A 19,440-nucleotide genomic window follows, 5' to 3' on the forward strand; every position below is an offset into this window, starting at 1 on the left:
TGCCCCCAGGAGAAGGGGGGGGGGGGGGGATTGCCCCCAGGAGAAGGGGGGGGGGGAGGGGATTGCCCCCAGGAGAAGGGGGGGGGGGGGGATTGCCCCCAGGAGAAGGGGGGGGGGGGGATTGCCCCCAGGAGAAGGGGGGGGGGGGGGGGGGATTGCCCCCAGGAGAAGGGGGGGGGGGGGGGGGATTGCCCCCAGGAGAAGGGGGGGGATTGCCCCCAGGAGAAGGGGCTTGCTAAACTTCAGGCAGAGCCGAGGGAAGGTCTTCCCTCCACAGCAGGAGGGGCGAGCATCCTTTCCCAGCTCTGGTGGTACCCTGAGCACAGCTGGTCACCGCTGCAGGGTGAAGGGGACACACTAGTGACCTCCATGTGACAACCCTTTTCTCCCCAAGGGCTCCCAAACCCCCTCCTCCCTTCAGGTGGCCCAGCAGGGCCAAAAGACACCACGGCCAGGGGGGCAACCAAGCCACCGCTCTCCTCTGCTCCCTGTACGGTTCTTGTGGACACGACTTGCTGCAGAGCTCCTGGTGAACCCAGCTGCTTCACCCCACGCTGAGCTGGTACCAGTCAAAGGGCACTGACGGACCCTTAACGCTACCGAGGGGTTTGAACCGGAGCCCCATCTTCACTGCTCAACGAGCAGCAGCAAGAATATGGCAGCCACCGTCACCCTCAGGCTCCGCAGAGGGGTGGCCTCAGGGGCAGGAGCCTTTCAAACCAGCGCTGCTACGGGACAGGGCGAGGACATCAGGGTGGAGAGGAGGAGATGTGTGCGGTCAGATGGCACGGTGAGAGGCTGCAAGCCTGCCCCGAGGGGTTCGGTGGGCACACTTGAAGGCACCAGCGGTGGAGTTGACCCAGGAGACAGAGGGTTGGAGGTACCAGCGAGTTTCACTCCAGGCCCTACATCATTCATCCCATTGCCCCTCTTCTGGGGACATCGGAGGGCTGGGACCCCCACAGTCAGGAGCCTGGCTGCAAGAGGGGAGCTGCCAATCCTCCCCCTCCGCATGCCTCCCAGCGGGACCGCACGGGTCCTGCCTGCCCACACCAGCGAGCCTGCTGCTCGCCACAATGCCGTGTTTGTTGCACAACAGAGACCTTTAAACATCAAGGCAACATGACATTTTGGAAAGGAGAGATCTTAATAAGACATCTGAGCTTAATCATTCCACCCCTGTCAGAAATGCGCTGTAATTTATCACCAAACCCAAGCGCGGGGACAACACGGTGCAATGCCATTGAAGTCAATAAAAACAGATGCCGGGCTCTCTATTTCCATTCCCATTCACACGGCATCCCCCAGAGTTTTTATTAGCAATTTATTTTCTATCCCACTCTCAATACATTGGTTGGCTTCGCCGGAGCTGGGCGACTGCTGCTGGAGGGGAAAGGAGCATCGCAGCGACTCCCATGCTGAAACCAGCTCTAGCAGAGACCTCTTTGGGATTACAATATGATAAATATACTTCCAGGTTATTACTCTTTTTGCTAGATGTTGTTCTCTGACCTGTTAGGTCTTGTCCCATTCAGGAAAGCATCTTTCCAGGGAGGCAACGTGAATTAAGCCTGCACTTCAGGGTGCTTTACTAGACTTATTTCCAAGCTTGATCTCAGGAAGAAAAGCAGATGAAACACCAAACTAAGCTTCTGACTGCAGTAGAGCCGAGCCAACTGATAACAAAGCAACGCTACTTTCTAGATTTAAAAACTTGAAAGAAAAAAACCCTGGATTTACAGGGAGCAGCTGGCTATCCTGACTGTCCTGCTCTGGCTACAGGACTGTCTCCTCTCAGTAGCACTCTACTTCATGCCCCGCAGCCACAAAATACCCAACTCCCTCCAGTGGGCTCCCTCCACTGCTGGGTTAAATTGCTTTAAGCACAGTTTAAATCCTCCTGAATTTCACAGGACACCCTGGAGGCATCAAGGCATCACAACACTGACTGAGCAGGGATGGAGGCAAAACACTCTGCTGAGCCAGCAGCCGGAGAAGGCAGAGCTCTTGGCAGAGGTCTCCAGTGCCCCGCAAGGACGACATGGTTCCACCAAAGTCCAGGAGCCAGTTTTAGAAGCTGGGCTATGGTTTCAGCTACGCCAACCTTGCTCAAAAGCCGGGATGAATGCAGCAAGGTGCTGAGTGCTTTTTGCGTTGGCACAGGCCAGCAAGATCAGCCCAAAGACATGCTCCAAAGCAACCAGGGCTTGCGATCCAGCTTTGCATCGCACTGCTTTTCTCCCCTTCGGTAGGAGCACATTTCCAGGGCCTGATCCATCAAAGCTACTGCACAAAAGCTTTAAGTCTTCAAGGAGAAAAAAAACTTGGCCAACCTGAGGCTTTCAACTCCCCAGGAACAGAGCAAGACCAAGCATGAGCCTGATTTTAATTCTGTTCAGACCCAAAACCCCCCTTCTCTGAGGATTTCCACCCTTTAAAAGTTAATTCCCCAGCAACTTTATTTTAGAGCAATTTTCAGTTCCCATTATGCCCGCTGCGCTGCGTGATAAGTGTGTGGCTCGTCTACTATCTAGCTCTCTCCAGCCTGGGAAGATAGCTCTACTTCTCCCCAGAAGAGCGGAGGTGATGTTAGGAAAGTGGGTCTATGGATTATGATAAGAGAACGGGTGGTTTTATATGCCGAGCAGACTTGCTAACTTCCCTCCCTTTACCTGGCCTTGCGCAGGCTATTTTCCATGCTGCTCTATCTCCTATCAATAGGAAACACTCAAGTGCAGCTGGCGCGTTAGAGCAAAAGACCCTTCTTTTACAGATACTGCATCATCTAAGGCTAATGTAACCATGGGCTTAAAAAATTGTACAGGTAATGGCTTCAAAAAAGATAATAAAAAAAAAAATTAAAAAGAAAAGTGTCACGAAGACAGAAAGATTTTAGTTTTAAAGGACAAAGAGAAAAAAAAAATAGCAATTTTACTGCTCTAGGAGAAGAAATCCTTTTGGAAGCTTGTTAATTTGTTTTTCCTAATGCTGAGAAGTAACCTGTGAATGTTAAATATCTGCTTATAGGCGGGGGCCCCCAACCCTGCTTTCCATTACACCGGGCATCCATCCAGCCGGAGCAACTGCACTGAAGTCGATGGGTTACTTTGGATTTTGGCCAAAATAATTCAGATCAAAATCTCCTCCTGTGTTTGTGTTAGGGGGACCTGATCCTGCCCTACTGCTGTCCAGGGAGCCAGGTATTACCATTGCTATGCCCTCTTTTGCGTGGGTTTGTCCCTTCTCCCAGTGCAGGGATGGACATCACCGTAGGCTTTACTGGTGCCAGAAACAGGAGGCCACTCTTCAAATGCTCTAAGCACATGAAAGCAAAACAATTAAATTACCTACTTTCAACAGTTTGTCACCTATGTCAAATATTAAAGCAAAACAATTGATTATTGAAAAGAATTAAGAGGGAAGAATAATACCTCTCCTCTCCTTCCTAATGAAAATTCAGGAAATTAGGATTGACTCTTAGAAAAAAAAAAATACCCTCCTGCCTTATTTACTGGGTTTGTCGGTGGATTTTTTTTTCTCCCCTACTTTACGGTGCATTAGTGAGCGGATTGTCTTTCATCTCAGGCCCCTGAACCAGTCTCAACTAAAAGAAATTATGTTTCAAAAAATCAGCACCAAATTAAAGCAAGCCCCCACAAGCTGCACACCAAAAAAATCCATCCTTTGCTTCCTTAACGTTAAATATTACATAACGTTCCCTGTCTTGTTTTTTTTCCCCAAACACTTTTTCGAACTTAAGCCAGTCTGCAAAGGATCTTACGGACTTGGCAGTCAACATCTCAATGCCAGACACAGCTAAGTCAAGAACATCTTTGCTGCACTGTGGTGCAGCAGCACAAGGAAGATCAGAGACCTTGCGCCCAGGCTCGGCCACACGCACAAACGACCGATGGATATGGACTCTGCCCGCATGAAGGGGCTTTATCCTACAGCTTGTTCCTACGGACTCCACAGCTGCAGAGCTTCCACCACCCCGTTTCCAACTCCCCATCCAGGTTGGTGCATCAGGGATGGGGAAAACCCATCCAGGGAAAGTTCCCCTGGCCTCTTCTCCCTGCAACAGCAGTTCAGATGTTGATCACCCAGGGTTCCTATTAGATTTCAGTGACAGCCGATTACAATTTTAATATCTGTTTAATTATTCTTCTGCCAACCCAAGCAGCAGCGATTATTGCATGAGATTAAGCACTACAAGGCTGAGCCGCGTGCAAATTTCTTTCTGTGTTTCTGAAGACTTATCTCCTTCAGACAAAAAAATTATGCATTTCTTAGACCAGGATTTTTTCCCCCCTTTAATGTTTTGTATCACTGTGAATTGGTGTAATCACTATTATAGGATGAGAAAAAATGGCTAAAAAAATACAGTTTAAAAGGAAGACAAAACACCACCGAGCCTCACATTAGAAAAGCAAACAGCTTCATCTCAAATTTAGCAAGGTCTTACAATAGCACTCAGAGAAAGCATTTTACAGAAGCAGGACATACCACTACTGCCTGCATGGGAAGAAAATAATCCCTCATCCCAAGCACTTCTGGGCAGAGATGGAGACAGAGGCATCGTTTTCAGGCTCGGCATGCACCATTAATGCAACCAAAGACAGCTCCAAAGTGGAGAGAGCTGCTCTTCTCCATGCAATACTGCCCAAAGTAATGGCACTGCATTAATCTGAATGGATATGTAAATCACCACCTAGATTTAAGTTACATAAAACTAACTAACAGTGGGACTTCCCCCCGCCCCCGCCTCTGTACACAGTTAAAAAAATACCTGGCCATCAAAGGTATCGTCTACAAGAAATAGCTCAGCATTGCTGAGACTCTTAAGCCTGCAGAGAGTAGCGGGGTGCAGGGGTACACCTGGGCAGGGGGTGGGAGCCCTTAACTTAGTAGCTAATAAAACATTTTCCTCCCTATTGTGGCAGCCTCCTCCCACCTCCTGACCTTTTTCCTCTTGGAGTAATTAGAAGCTACCTGGTGGGAATGAAAGAGGGGAACTGGAGGTTGAGGCGGTGAGGTTTAACCTTTTCTTCCCCTGTGCTCGTCGTTTCTCTCTTCCTCAGCATTGGAAGCATGCAAAATTTAAACTGCCTTTCAGGAAAACAGGCATAACCTCATGCAACTCACACCAGGGAAATTGCAGAATTGCAACTCTGGAAACTCGGGAGCAGCCCCTGGGAGGCTCTGCAAACCATCCTTGTCCTACAGAGCTCGTGCACAAGGTAGCAAGGGGATAACAGAAGAATCACCCTGCTTTTAAAAGCTCTCACCAAAGTTAAATAATAATTAAAAAAATATTTAGCAAAAGTAAGAATTAAACCACTTATTTTTAGGATAAAGCCAAGTCCTTCAACCAGAAGGACTTTGTCTCCTACCGCTGCAATGGAAGTTTGCAAACCAGCCTCCTTTGAAGTAAACCATGTTTAGTGACAACAGCTTGCGTTGGTTTAAAACCAGCTTGTTTCAGGCTCACACTACTCCCCCAGTGATCTGTAGATTAATATAAAAAAAGTATATAGCTGATACAAGTAACATCCCTAGGGAGCTCAACCAGTTCCTGCACTCACATCCTTATCTGCATTGTGATGCTCAGGATTGCCCCAGCACAGAGCTTGAATCAGAAAAAGCCCTTCCAGCCTGCCTGAAGCCACCTGGAGAGACGTAAACTTACTTACTACTACTTTACTCACTGTAAAACTACTTACTACAGCATATTGCTTCACCTCAGCTGCCCTCCCAGCACTAACCCGCCACAACCCCAGAAACCCCTACAAGGAGAGCAGTAAGTAATCAGCTCAGCCGCAGAAAGTTAAGGATAATACACACAAAAAATACATTCTTTCAGAAACAAACACTAATCTTTTTTAACTACTTTAATAAAGTTGCTATAGAAGGCCTATCTTGGCTTCAGACATCAAGAACACAAACAGCAAGATGATAAAACTATCAGCTTTTAAAAGAAAAAAGAAAAAAAAAAAAGCAATTACACAGCACTTACCTTAACGTTGTAGAAACTAGCCCAGGAAAAGAATAAATGAAGCTTTCCAGAGCTTACAAGGCTTGATCGCTTCTGCTGCTTCACGTATAACTCTCCCTAAGCTTTTGTAGTAACCTTAAAAGTAAGTTTGAAAATTATATGAAGCACTTTACCCAGAACTTTCTTCACCCACCTGTCCTCCTCACCAGCCCCACAGCAACTACCCCAAATCAGCCCCACAAGTGACCTCATGCAGCCCAGGTGTGCCTGCCCCCACTGATTCCACTGGTTCCAGAGAACATTCCAGAACTATAAAAGTCAACAGTTCCTCAAATCCCTTTTCCCAAGCCTGGACAGCATCCTGGCTTGCAGTCCCTGGTATGTGCTTGCTCTATACCATCAGCTATTTAAGCAAAACAATATTATTGTGTTGTTTTGTTATGTGTAATCCTGAGGTTTAGTGGCTGTAGTTAAGGTGCATAGTGGGATTTTTAATTTGCAATGCTATAATTAAGCATTAGAAAAGGGTTTCTAGCTATTTTTTTTTCTTTTTTTTTTTATGGCTGTAGCAATGTATTTATGCAATGTTATAGTTGGCAACACAGCAGCTCTGCTTATACAATACTGGAGTTAAATGCCTGACCTACGCTGAAATGGGAATAAAAAGGAGGTTTTTATGCTGAGATGCTGAGCAATTTGAAGTGAATGGCTTTAAACGAGGAGGTTCTGTGTCTGAATAACATTGGGGTTACAGCAGCAAGCCTGACATAATTATGTAATTTTTCTGGATGGCTAATAGGGTCTGTGTGAGCTGTGTTATTGTTATTGCTTGATTTCGATCAACACGTGGGGCAGCGGAGTTGTTCTCACTGTGTTTCCACACGGCAGGATGTAAAGATGTGCCGATTTCAAGGTGCCACATGGTTACAGTCGCCTTACGCGTTATATATAGATGTGGAAAAGCACAGTGTTAACTTCTGCCGTTACTCGCTAGCTGCCCTGAATCACCATCTGTGTATTAATTCCTCTTTTCTTGGGAAAAGCCTTTCCCCCTCGGAAAGGGAAGCATCTGATACAGCCAGGGAAGCCTTGCTGGATCTCTCATCGCCACCAGCGTGAGCTGTCTGGAGATGCTCTGCTTCAGTGGTGCCTCTAAGTGCAGGACTAGTGTTCCTAAAAATCCATGTGTTTAGCAAGGTCTTTCCCTAAATCTCTCCATTTCCTTGCCTTCATCCTCCTCCTCATAGAAATCTTGGGTTCTGCAGTTGTCTCAGCTTTCCAAGTCACTCAGGGCTGGGTCTTACCTAATTATAACTCACCTGGTGAGACCTGTAGGCTGGAGCTGTAGCTGGTGCCAATAATTAACTTTATTAATCCCAGCCAGGGTGAAATAGCCCAGCTGTGAGCTGTGGAGGAGAAAAAGGGCTTCTCCTGCCTGCCTCTTTCTCCTCTGCAGTGAGAGGAACCGGTGGTGAAGTGTGCTATGGCTTCAAATCCAAGTCTTTTTCAAGACACAGGTGAGCTGGAAACTATAAGGGAGAAAGGGAAGAAACCTTTGCAAATGCACTTTTTGATCTACCTTAACAACTGCTATAGAGACTTAAATGGAATTCATTTCTGTGATGAAGGAATTAATGGCAATACGGAGAATCAGGCTCAGGTAGGAGACTTGAATCCAAAGAAGGGAATAAAGCCTTGAAATTCAAATGAAAAATTATTATATAAGCATAAAGGGAAGCTATTTTACACCTGTAAGACTAAATGTATAAATATGAAGCAACTGCTCCCTCTGGGAAGAGGGGATTGTGCTTTTAATTCACCCAGACAAATATGCAGCTTGGTTCCATCTGATTCCTTACACTTCAGGAATAGACCAAACCAAAGCCTTTGTGTTTTCTGCCCTCCATGCTCCCCATTTCTTGCGGCCGTGGTGGTCCTCCCTGCACCGATAGCCCCCTGGGGCCAGCGCAGGCTATGGGACACAAGGCCTGTGGTCTGGTTTACCTGGCTCTCCAAGGGCTTCCACAAGCTCAATGTCCCCCTTGCCCACTGTTGCTACACAGGAGATCCAGCTCCCAGAAAATCCAGACAGCTGTAGAAGCACTGAGGATAGCTGGGCTGCTGGAGACAGGCATCCGGGTGGATTTCTTTACCCCCCAGTGTAAGAAAGGAAGAGTGATGTCTTTATGGGGGTGAGAAATGTTCTGGCCCTTAGTACTGGAGTGGGACTAATCTGGGAACAGGTGAGTTATGAGCCAGATAACAAGGGATTTGGATGTATATCCAGTGTGGAGGCAGCTTGAATTATTTGAGGGCAGGTGCTCTGCTCTCTTTTGTAAATCCATCTTTAATGTGCCTGAAGCTGGGTGTCTTGAATAGAAAGGCACCCTAAAATCACAATCCCCCTTACTCTAAGACTGTCCTTTCCCTCCTAAAGCGTGCTGGTCCCTCGGTGCCCAGCCTATGTTTTCCCCCTGGGACCAGCTGTGTCCCTTGTCACCTTCCTCCAACAGCCTGTTCCCTTGAGATATATTATTTGCTAAGCTCCAGGAAGGTAACAGTTAGGAAAATCCCCTCTTGCACCCTTACTCTGCCCCATGCAGTCGTACCCCCTGCACAGTCAGGTTGTATTTCGGTGTGTTATTTCTAACGCCTAACACCGAACAAATCAAATGCGCAGAGGAAAGTGTTCTCCCTGTTTTGAAAAGCCACATGAAATGGGAAGCGAGAGCAGTAGCGGGAGTATAGGAATCCCGTGGTATGCAGGGAAAACCCAATTAGTCTGTGCACCCTGACAAAAGTAGAACTGAGCCTTTTAGCAAGGAGTAGTTAATCTTCTTTAGAAAAACTAAGCAGGGACTACCAGTGGAATAGAAGTTGGTGCAGTACTGTTGAATATCTCTAAAGCCACTTAGAGGTTCAAAGAATGAACAAGGCCATTGCCAGCCTTATTATTTTGATTTGTTTAATGAAAATACTTTGCTCATTCCATAGATGTTATGCTTTGATAAGGTAATTGTTCAAGGGCGCAGCTTACATCCTATTAATACTGCACCCTGGGCAAATTAAACCTGACCCAGTGGAGAGGCAGATCCAAGGAGCCCGGTGCTGGTGTGACACTCCGCCTTTTGTTCAGCATCTTTACAGGGAGCGGAGCTGGAGGAGTTTTATTCTTGGGTTTGGGTCTTGCCTTCTCTGGGAGGGGTGGGGAAAAAAAGAAATGAATCCCTGTGACATGCACAAATGAACAGCATGGCTAACCCAGTTCTTTGGAAGTCTGTAGGGTCAGAGTTGATGGTGCAGGAGTACTCTGCTTTAAAAAAAAAAAAGGGGGCAGCAAACTTCTCCTTTAGAAATAATACTGGGAGTAGAAACTGCTTTCTCCCTGCTTTAGGGCTTCAAAAACCCCATGGTCTGATGGCATGGAACTCCCTTCCTTCCTCAGGAATGAAGTTAGGAGCATCTCTGGCAAATAAGCCGAGCCTTGTCTGCTAAGAAAGGGGAGGAAGGAGGAGAATTGGAGGCCAACGTGCAACCTGAGGGCCATGCCCTGGAGCTGGGGAGCCTTTAAATCTCCTTTTTCTACCTTGTCTTGTCGTCTTCTAACCCACCTGCAACCAAGAGCAGATCTCGGCAATAAATGCAGTCAATTTTTTGCCTATAGTTGGCTGTGGGTGGCTGCCTTGCTTGAGGACCGCTGATACCTGGTGACACTTGGGGTCTTCTGAGACCTGGGATGTGGGAGGGCACTTCTGCACCAGCGGCTCAGGGATGCTGCGAGAGGCTTGCCGTGGAATCAGGCACCAAATGTCTGCACCCAAATTCCATCTGCTTCCTTTAGCAGCTTCTGGGCTCTAATGCAAATAACCAAAAAAAAAAATATTTTTTTCTTACGTCAAGGATGGGTGGACTTGGCTTCCCTGGTCCTGGACTAGGAGCTGCTTTGCCAGCCCTCAGCCACCTTTTTAACGAAGGAGTCCATTTTTCCTGAGCCTGCCTTTGCTGCAAATATTCCTTCTCTCCTTTATGGGCTTTCTGAAAAAACAAACACTTCAGGCTGAATGTGTTACTCTTGCTTTCACGATTTTTTCAATGGTCATTTTAAAAAATGCGGAAGTCCCTCAGAAATATTTTTTTTAAATCCCTGGTTTTCAAGGTGGATTTATCGCCCTTTAAAGAGAGATTTATTGGATAATCGCTTAAAAAAATAATGCTTATTACTCTGGGATCTCAAATGGAAAACCTTCCCACATTAGTAATCTTCTTGTAATTGCAGAAGGTAGCAACTTTTCATTAAATAATTCATCCCCAGGCGGTTTTGGTGGGTTTTTCTCTTTTTGCATCCTACTTGTGAAAGGAGGTGGGGGATCATGATCAAATTCTTCAGGTTTTAGATGACCAGATGAGACGCATCTGACTTGTCTTCTGAGGAGATTTCTCATTTCTAGATCCACATCGCTCTAGAAGCAGGACAGCATCCCCCCTGCCCCCCTCCCCCCAGAAAAAAGTAGGACTTTCTTTGGTGGAAAATCATAATTATTAATGATTGATGATTGGGGCTGCTCTCCTCCGGTGCATTTTCTGGGCAGGTTTAGCTAACCTGTGTGCATCTGGGTTTTTTTGAGTAGAGAATTGGCTGGACAGCCCTTTGCCCCCCCAAGCCTGGGGTGGTTAGCCCCTTCCAAGGAGACATCTAACACCTCACACTTGAAAAGCCCCTTCCTCCTGCGAAGGATGCAAGGGATGGATGCTGGGGTGAGAGATGCTCCTAAAAAATAATAATAAAAAAAAATTAAAAAAAAAAAGCCAACCCCATTCCCTTCTGCTTATGAGTTGGCTTTCAGCACTGATTTACAAGCCGTTTCTCCAAAGGGAATAGCGATATACGGCATTTATCAACCAGAAACATACCTTAGGAAACCATGGAGATGCGCAGGGAAAGGGGGAAGCGGGGAGGAATTCTGCCCCTGTTCCTTTAAGCAGTTACTTGCTCCTTTCCTGATTGATGCTTGTTTTAATCTATTGCTCGCTGCTCCCAGGAGAAAAAAGAAGGGGTCTCTCTTTTGTGAACATGGGTAATGAAGCAGACCACTGGGCAAAAAAAAAAAAAAAAAAAAAAAAAAGGGAAAAAAATATATAAAAAAAAAAAAATTAAGAGGGGTTCCCTCTTTCTCAGCTGGCTGCTTGGGTGCGCAGGTAACACCCCGGCCCCCAGATCTGCATGTGAAATCGCCATTTCACCCCTGCACACTCCTTAATTGTTAGAAAAATGATTTGTGAAATTGCTTTCCAGCAGGAGTGTCCCCCCCTCCTCTGGCTGTGACAGTCCCCTGGCACCCCCTTAGCCCCCCTCTCCCCCGAAACAAAATTTGGGGCTGCGGCCACATGCCACAGCATCGCTTAAATAAAAATAAATAGTAAAAATTATATATATTAAGGTAGCTCTTTGCTTAGTGGCTGCCCGGAGCTGGCAGCAAGTGTTGGAGGAGAAAGTGAAGGGTTTGGGCATTTTTTTTTTATTTTTTTTTTTGGCTGAAAGTGTCAAATCTTACCCCAATTCGAGGAGGGGGGGAGATGTGAAGGAAAACAACTGCTGTGTTTGATGTGAGAGGTTTTTCTCCCGGCGAGGTAACCCTAGAGCTCGGGGAAGGCAAGGACCCGGGCTCGGGTGCTTGAGTTTAATCTTCCTCCGGTGCTGGGAGAGCAGAAACATTTAATTTTCAACTTTATTCCCAGGCTCTTCACCCCCCCATCTAAGCAAATGAAAGGCAAATAATTGAATTACTGCCGCGCTGGAGGAATGCGGTTGAGAAAGGGCTGCGAGCTGGTCCGGCTCAGCCCTGCCCGTTATTTTTCTGCCTAAAACTTAGGGAATTGGCGTTTTTTGGAGCGGGGGGGAGGAGAGGGGGTTGATTTTCGTTTGCTGGAGCCCCGAAGTCAGGGCTGAGCCGGGCTGAGACTTTGGGAGCAACTTGACACCTTGGAAAGAATTTCAATATTGGGTTTTTTGTGGGGTTTTTTTTTTTCGGTTCCCCCACACTGTCCCCGTCCCGCGGTTTTTCTGGGGGTTTGGGTGAATTTCAGGCGTGAAACGTGAGAAAAGCAAAGGCGGGTGCCGGTTTAGGCTGAGCTTTGCGGCTGCGGGAGAAGAGGAAGAAGAAGGTGAGCGATGAAGATGTGGCCGGGCTGGGAGGGGTCCAGCCAGGGCTTTAATTTCAAAGCAAAAGCCAGCACTGGCGAAGGGGGGGATTAGGGTTGGCGATGCCTTCGGGGGGGGGGGGGGGGGGGGGGGGCGGACAGGGAGGAGATTTAGAGACCGCATTTTGGGTCCAGACAGGTCAGAAGTGTCGCTGGCTGCTTTCTTCCCCCCTCCCGGGATGCTTTTAGGGGAGGGGGAAGAGAAGTTTCCAGCGGTTTGCACGGCAAGTCCTTTTACAGCTGCAAACAAAAGGGTTCGTGAGCCCTGGCGTCATGCCCCGCTGCGAGGAGGATTCCTGCCCCGCTCCTATTTTGGGGGGAAAACATTGGCTATTTGTTCAGCCCGACCCGGGTCAGCGAGCGAGCGAGCGGGCAGTTTGCGGGAGAACAGCGGGGAGCACCGGCCGCCCCACCCCCAACCCCCCCCTTCAAAAAAAAAAAGATACCAGCTGAGCAGCACGGAGCCTGTCTTTTAATTAAAGACGTGATGTTAACGAGGGAGGCGCGCAGGGGGCTACCTGGGGCTGGGGGAAGGAGGCGGTGGGGCTGCTCAGCTGCTCGCAGACCCCGGCCCGTATAACGGGGGGGGGCGGGATGCTGCGGGCCCGGCGATGCTGCGAGCAGGGCGGGATGAGCCTCAAACCATCACTGCTGGGCAGAGGGTCCAACCCTCTCCCAGGGGAGTGGAGGAGCAGCTAAGTGGGGGTATTTTATTATTTATTTTATTATTTTATTCGGGTTTATTTCATCTATTATTAATTTTATTTATTTGTGGTATTATTTATTATGTTATTTATTTTATTATCTATATTATTAACACTTTAACCCATACTGCAGCCACCGGACCGGCCTTATCCCGCTGGGACTCGCACAGATGCTCTAGGCGTGCCCAACTTTCTTAGGGAAAAAAACCCCACCCTATATATATATATATTTTTATATACACACACACCCCCAAAAAAAACTTTCCTAAACTTCCTCCTCGCTCCTTTCACCCCAATATATTTTTCAAACAGGGGGAGGGGGGCGCCCAGCTTTCAATCAAAAGGAAGCCAAGCCTAGTAATGAATAATAACATCTTAAAAAAAAAAAAAAAAAAAAAAGGGAAAAAAAAAAAACAGGCGGCGAGCCCGTGGCTGCGCGGCGCGTTGGGATGCTGCGGGCTCTTATTGGTCCCTCGGCCCCGCCGTGGTACCCCCTTCCCCGGCCGCGGATAAAAGAAAGGAGCTGGAGCCTATCACAGCTCGCTCGTCCTCCCCACGGCCCCAACTTCAGGCTTTAACAACTTCCAAACCCTCCATCTGACACCCCTCACCCCCCCCCGGCCCCCACCCCCCCGGCCACTACTACCCCCCCTTCCCCATCAGCAGCATCTCTTAAGCGACCGGCACCAACCACTTTAAAAAAAAAAACAAAAAACAAACACCACAACAAAAAAAACCAAACGCAACAACAAAATAAGGGGGGAAACTCGGCTCCCCACGCCCCCCCTCCCCCCCCCCCAGCCCTAAGCCCAGCCCAGCACCGAGGCAACTTTGGATGTGTCTGCTTCTCCCGGCAGTCTGGGTTACATTCCTCCGGAGCGCCCGCTCAGGCCGGTTGTGACATAGCCCTAAAACTTTAAGAGGAATTTCTGGTGGGTGATCCCCCCCTTTACCCACCCACCCTTTTTTTTTTTTTTTTTTCTTCTTCTTCTCTTGGAGCAAAGATTTCTCCCTTGTTTTGCAGCCGCGGGCTGGAAGAGAGAAGCACTTCGGCTCTGAGGAGACACATCCCCGCAGCCCCCCCGCGCCGCCCCCCCCGGCTCTCCCGGGGCCAAGGGGTGCCCCCCGGTTCGGACCGGACCCTCTCTGCTGCCCCGACCCCCACACACACCATGGCAGCTCTGCCCGGGACGGTGCCTCGGATGATGCGCCCGGCTCCGGGGCAAAACTACCCTCGCACAGGCTTCCCCTTGGAAGGTAGGTGGGAAAGCACCCCTCTTCCCTGCTCCTTCGCCAGCACCCCGGGATAACCCGGGAGGGGACGGGATGGGCTGCCGGGGGTGGGGGATGCAGCTAAACTTTGCAGCCGGGCGGGGTTCCCGATCTGAGCATCCAACTTCTCGCTAATATTTAGCTCCTTCCCTTCCCGCTGTAGCGGCTGCCTCCCGCGAAATTACCGGGCTTCGCCTTTTTTTATTATTATTTTTTCCCCCTATTTAAAGTCATTCCAGGCATCCCGCAGATTTTGGGGCAAATTCTCATGGTTTAGGTTGCTTTTTAGGCTTGGGGTTGGGTTTTTTTGGGGGGTGGTGTTTGTTGTTTTGTTTTTTTTTTTAAACCCGCAAGTGTTCCGATGCTTTAATCTCCCCGAAAAGGTGGGGAAAACCAACCCAACTCATTTATTTCAACTTTTCTGCGGGAAAATAAGGGAAAAAACCTCTAAACGGGGGGTACTTCCAGCTGCGGCCAGCCGAGATGTCCTTGGCCGGGACTGGCGAGGGGAGAGGGGGGGGACTTTGTAGCTGTCACCTCGCTAAGTGTCATCCCCACCTCGCAGCGCATCAACTTCCCCCGTCATCTGCTTTTTTTTTTTTTTTTCCTTTGTGTTACGGGGTTATTATTTCTAGGCACACACCACAAAAAAAAGGCAAAATTAGAGCAGGACCCCTCTCCCCGCATTTATTAAACAGGAAAATTTCATCCTGACCGTGATCAAGTGGCGAAACTCAAACCTGTGGAAAACCACGCAGGCTGCAAAACATACAAGCTGGGGGGATTTGTTGAAGTGCTTTTCTGTAGCAAATGAAGTAAAACAGACGGCAAGGGAAAGGATCAAAGGATTACAACAATATTTGCACAACATGACTGGGAATAATGAAAAGAGAGAGCGGCCGGCGGTTTTAGTACCTCTTGAATGTAAAATTGGCCACTCGAGTGTTATCTGTCGATAATGATATATCCAGGGAGTGCTGGCCAAGTGACTTGGAATTAGTGGTGCATGATTCTTGTTAAATCGCGAGGCAATTTCTGGAATCGACTTTTCTTTGTATAAAGAGAAAAATCACCCCCCTCGCCTTCCCTGTCCCTCGCCCCCTCCAGCCTTTCTGCAAATTACCCAGCTGAGTTCTCCCCCCCGCCCCGCCTTTTTTTTTTTTTTTTTTTTAATTTCCAGCCTGTGAAATCGCATTAATCTGCAAGATCTACATTGCGAGATATTAAACAAATTGGGGAGGGGGGTTAGGGAGCCGCTGGTCCCCGCTCCGGGCGGGGATGCGCTTTGCAAGGTGTCTGGGAAGCGGCGCTTGCTCCGCACCTCCCCAAGCCCCTTAACAAAACCCACCAAAACCACTACCACCGCCACCACCACAACAGCAACCAAACCTAAACTAAAAAAGCCCCTCGAGGGTATTTAAAAAGCTATTTCCAAAAGTTTGTTGGGAAGCAGATAGCTCCGTAATTTGAAGCAAGCGGAGCGCGCTTCTGGGGGAAATGGGAAGTTTGGGGGGGGGCTTTGCCATGCGGGTTTAAATCTTCCCTTATTTAAAAGGTCGGGTATGAATTAAAATATAGGTGTGAAATGCCAAAAATATAGGGATAGAGACAAACGTAGCGGCCACCTCGGAGAGCGGGGTGACGGGCGTGTGGGTCACGGGCTGATTTTATTTTCCATCTATCGCTGGGAAAAGTCTTCCCCGTGCTGCCGGGACAAACACCCGAGGGAATGGGCAAGAGGTTTCTCCCTTCTTCTAAACTTTCAAATACCGGGAGAGAAGCTGAAGATGTGGGGAGGGCTGTGCCCCGTTTTGCTGGATTTCCCTTTCTTTTAACTTTTTTTTTTCCCCTTGTTGGGTGTTTTTTTTTGTTGGGTTGTTTTGGTTTGTTGTTTTGTTTTTTTTTTTTTTTTTCCTTGCTCTCCAGTTTCCACCCCGCTGGGCCAGGGCAGGGTGAACCAGCTCGGCGGGGTGTTCATCAACGGTCGGCCGCTGCCCAACCACATCCGTCACAAGATCGTGGAGATGGCTCACCACGGGATCCGGCCCTGCGTGATCTCCCGGCAGCTGCGGGTCTCCCACGGCTGCGTCTCCAAAATCCTCTGCAGGTACCAGGAGACGGGCTCCATCCGTCCGGGAGCCATCGGAGGCAGCAAGCCCAGGGTGAGTGCAATGCGGGAGCTGAGCTAAACCATCTCCTGATGTTAAAAAAATGAAATATTTCTTTGGGGGGCTGGGGAGTGTATTAAGATTTTCAAATGGGTACGCAGGGAAAAACGGGGAGGAGGGGAAAGGGCTTTAATAAAGCTGCAATTTTCAGGCTCGGATGGGTAGAAACCAGTGCCGAGTTGAAGGCTATGAATAAATTAAAGTGATTTTTTTTTCTCCTGTGCAACAAGTGGCGCGCGTTCAAGCATTTGCTTCGGCCCCGGTGTGTGGGGAGGAGGCGAGCCGGGATGTTTTGGGGAATAATAAATCCCTGGGTGTATATAACCTCACTAAAAATAGCGTCCCCTGCACCCCCTCCCTGCCTCCTTCTGCCCCTGGGGCTCAGGATAAGTCCATCCTGGGTGATCTCTTTGGCCCCCAGAGGATCTACTTTTAGGATGGCCAACATTTGGGAAAGGAGGGCCTTTCCCCAGCTTAATTTTCCTCCTTTTCCCCCTTCCAGATACTTATTCTCAACCCCAAAACTAGCAGCCATGGCAAGGAGGATTGCACTGAGCTGAACACCTTTTCTTTTTCAATTAAAAGCGCTTTTTTTTTTTCTCTCTCCCCTCTCTCTGCACACGCGGGCACACACCGGTGTCCCTTGATCACAAAAGCAGGTTGCAACTCCCGACGTAGAGAAGAAAATCGAGGAATACAAACGGGAAAATCCTGGGATGTTTAGCTGGGAGATCAGAGACAGGCTCCTGAAGGATGGGCACTGCGACCGGAGCACCGTGCCCTCAGGTGAGAAGGCAGCTTGGCCAGAAGGACACCCTGATACCCATAGGAACACGGAGGGAAATTATTATCGCCACCAAAAATGTTTCCAGAGGCTACAACCATCCTCTCAGCCTCTGCTTTGATAAGGGAGGAGGGGGAAAAACCCACCTCAAGCAAACCCACAGCAGCAAATAAACAGCAGGTGAGGGGGTGTTGTGCCCTGGCCGTGCTGCGGTCTGCTGGAAAAACACACACAAACAAACCAATTTTCCCAACTTATTCCAACTCCCTTGAAAGCCGGGTTCTCCTGATACAGAGGGAGCCGGCATGCAGGCAGACCCCAGCTCCGGCGTTACAGGGGACCCTGGTTGCCCTGCTGGGACTTGCTTCCTCAGTGAGGGCTGCAAAGTGGCGTTTCCATCGGCCAGGGATCCCCATCGCCCGAGGAAAGATACCCCGTACCCCAATACTGGGCCTGCGGGGGTGTGCTTAGGGTCTGCTGAGCTCTTTAGGTCCCAGCTGTGAGTTCCTCTCTGTTTTGGGGGGGCTGAGACTCCTCTGTAGGGCACCTCTCCCCCAAATCATGACAGGGCCCATGTCTGAATCCAGGCTGTGAGGTTCTGTCTGGGACTGGGGTGGCAGGTGGGTATCGGGGGGCCCTTTCCCTGTTACAAAGACGGTGGTAACCCTGGGGGTGCACACTCTGGGGTGTCCCACCGGCTGTGATGCTCCCCGGGGTGTTGCACACAACCAGGTGCCGCTTGTGCCAAGCGTCTCAAGGGGACGGCGACAAGTGCGTCCAACTTTGGGCATCCACCTTGGCACCTGAGTGAGCTCAGGGATGTTTTGGAAGGCACAGAGGACCAGGCAGGTGTGTACCCCTGGGAAAAGGGGGTGTGGGTGCCCTTCGTGCTTGTGTGAGGCCTCATGCCCAAGTCGTGTGGCCCCAGCTTGGGTTTTCCTGGCCAGCTCCCACCTTGCCTTCCCAGGCAGCTTATACTTGCCTTTTTGTCTTTGACTGTCTGAGGTTTAGTGAGTTCGATTAGCCGTGTGCTACGCATCAAATTCGGGAAGAAAGAGGAAGAGGAGGATTGTGACAAGAAGGAGGAAGATGGAGAGAAGAAGGCCAAGCACAGCATAGACGGCATCCTGGGTGACAAAGGTAAAGGTGGCTGTGCGTGCCCCAGGGCTGGGCTGGAGGGGACATTTGGGAGAGGGGATGTGTCCCTCCCTACCAAGAGTAAGATGGGATGGCTCCAGAGCCTCTTGCATTTGTCCTTTTGGAAAATGAGTGATGGCAGAGCGGAGGGTGTGATGCAGGGCCCTGGGAGGGGATGGTGGTACCCAGCCCTGCGGGCTGAGGATGCTTTCCCAGGAGGAAGGGTTGTTGGTGTTTTGCTCTGGATCAATTATTTATAAAGGGGGAAAGGAGATGGCAGGGGCGAGGCATCTCTGATTCCTAAATGAATTTGTTAAACAGATTTCTCTCCTGCTCTCTAAGTGGTCCCCTGAAACACGGGCTGACAGTTGACCGATTTGGCCAATCAATATCAATTAGAGAAGCCGAGATCGGCGCTGCACTGGGGCTGCCGCAGAGCCACCGGCGCTGGGGAGGTGCAGAGGGGAGGTAGGGGATCCTTGGATCAGAGGAAATGGGGGGTCTGCACCCCTAAATAGAAGCTGGGTAAACAAATCTGGCTTTTGTGATGAAAGGCTTAAGGCCAGGCCGGTGGTGGGGGAGAGCGAGGGCCCTGTTATCGTCTCCCACAGTTGGCACTTCCATCTCATGGGAGGAAAAATTAAACTTTTTAAAGCTCCTGTGCTGGAAATGTGGGGTGGGGGATGAGGCATGGCCGGAGCCAGCCATTGTGGCACTTGTAATTTGATTTTTGGCAAGTTCAGTGGAGGTTGAAGTTCCCCTTCCCCCCCCACAAAAAAAAAAGGGCGGGGGGAGAAAGGTGGCATTTTTAGGAGGCATAATTGAGGTTTATCAATGAGTGTGTTTGCAAAGAAGGGGAAGTTTTGAGCAATGGGAGGGAGGAGCTGCTGTATCAGCCTGGGCAGAAAATTATTTCCTCGTGTCGCAGAGCTCAGCGCTTCTTTTGGTGGGGAAATGGCAATTATCCAAGTCTTGGGGACAGGCATCAGGAAATTGGGGGTTGCTATTTTTCTCCAAAATTGATGGTAAAATGGCGATGGTCCGGGCCTGTCAGGGTTCTGTCGATTGCTGTTTTGGGGGATTTGCGATATCGTCAGTGTCGGGCCAAGAGGGACGGGGTGAGAGGTATTTTCCACATGGAGAGGGTCTCCAGCTCAGGGGTGGGAAGCAGGGAGGGATTGC

General features: G+C 49.3%; 1 protein-coding gene across 1 annotated transcript in view; it reads left to right on the forward strand.

The window, feature by feature from the left end:
• PAX7 (paired box 7) overlaps window positions 1–19,440 on the forward strand; it is a 125,034-nt gene that overhangs the window by 226 nt on the left and 105,368 nt on the right. Inside the window, exons 2-5 of the mRNA XM_080379489.1 lie at window positions 205–14,154; window positions 16,096–16,331; window positions 16,994–17,123; window positions 18,127–18,261. Of these exons, the coding sequence (XP_080235615.1) occupies window positions 14,070–14,154; window positions 16,096–16,331; window positions 16,994–17,123; window positions 18,127–18,261 (586 nt within the window). The 5' untranslated portion in view covers window positions 205–14,069. The remainder of the gene's footprint in view (window positions 1–204; window positions 14,155–16,095; window positions 16,332–16,993; window positions 17,124–18,126; window positions 18,262–19,440) is intronic.

The sequence above is a fragment of the Falco punctatus genome (genome assembly GCF_963210335.1).
Source record: "Falco punctatus genome assembly, chromosome: 3".
NCBI lineage: Eukaryota > Metazoa > Chordata > Aves > Falconiformes > Falconidae > Falco > Falco punctatus.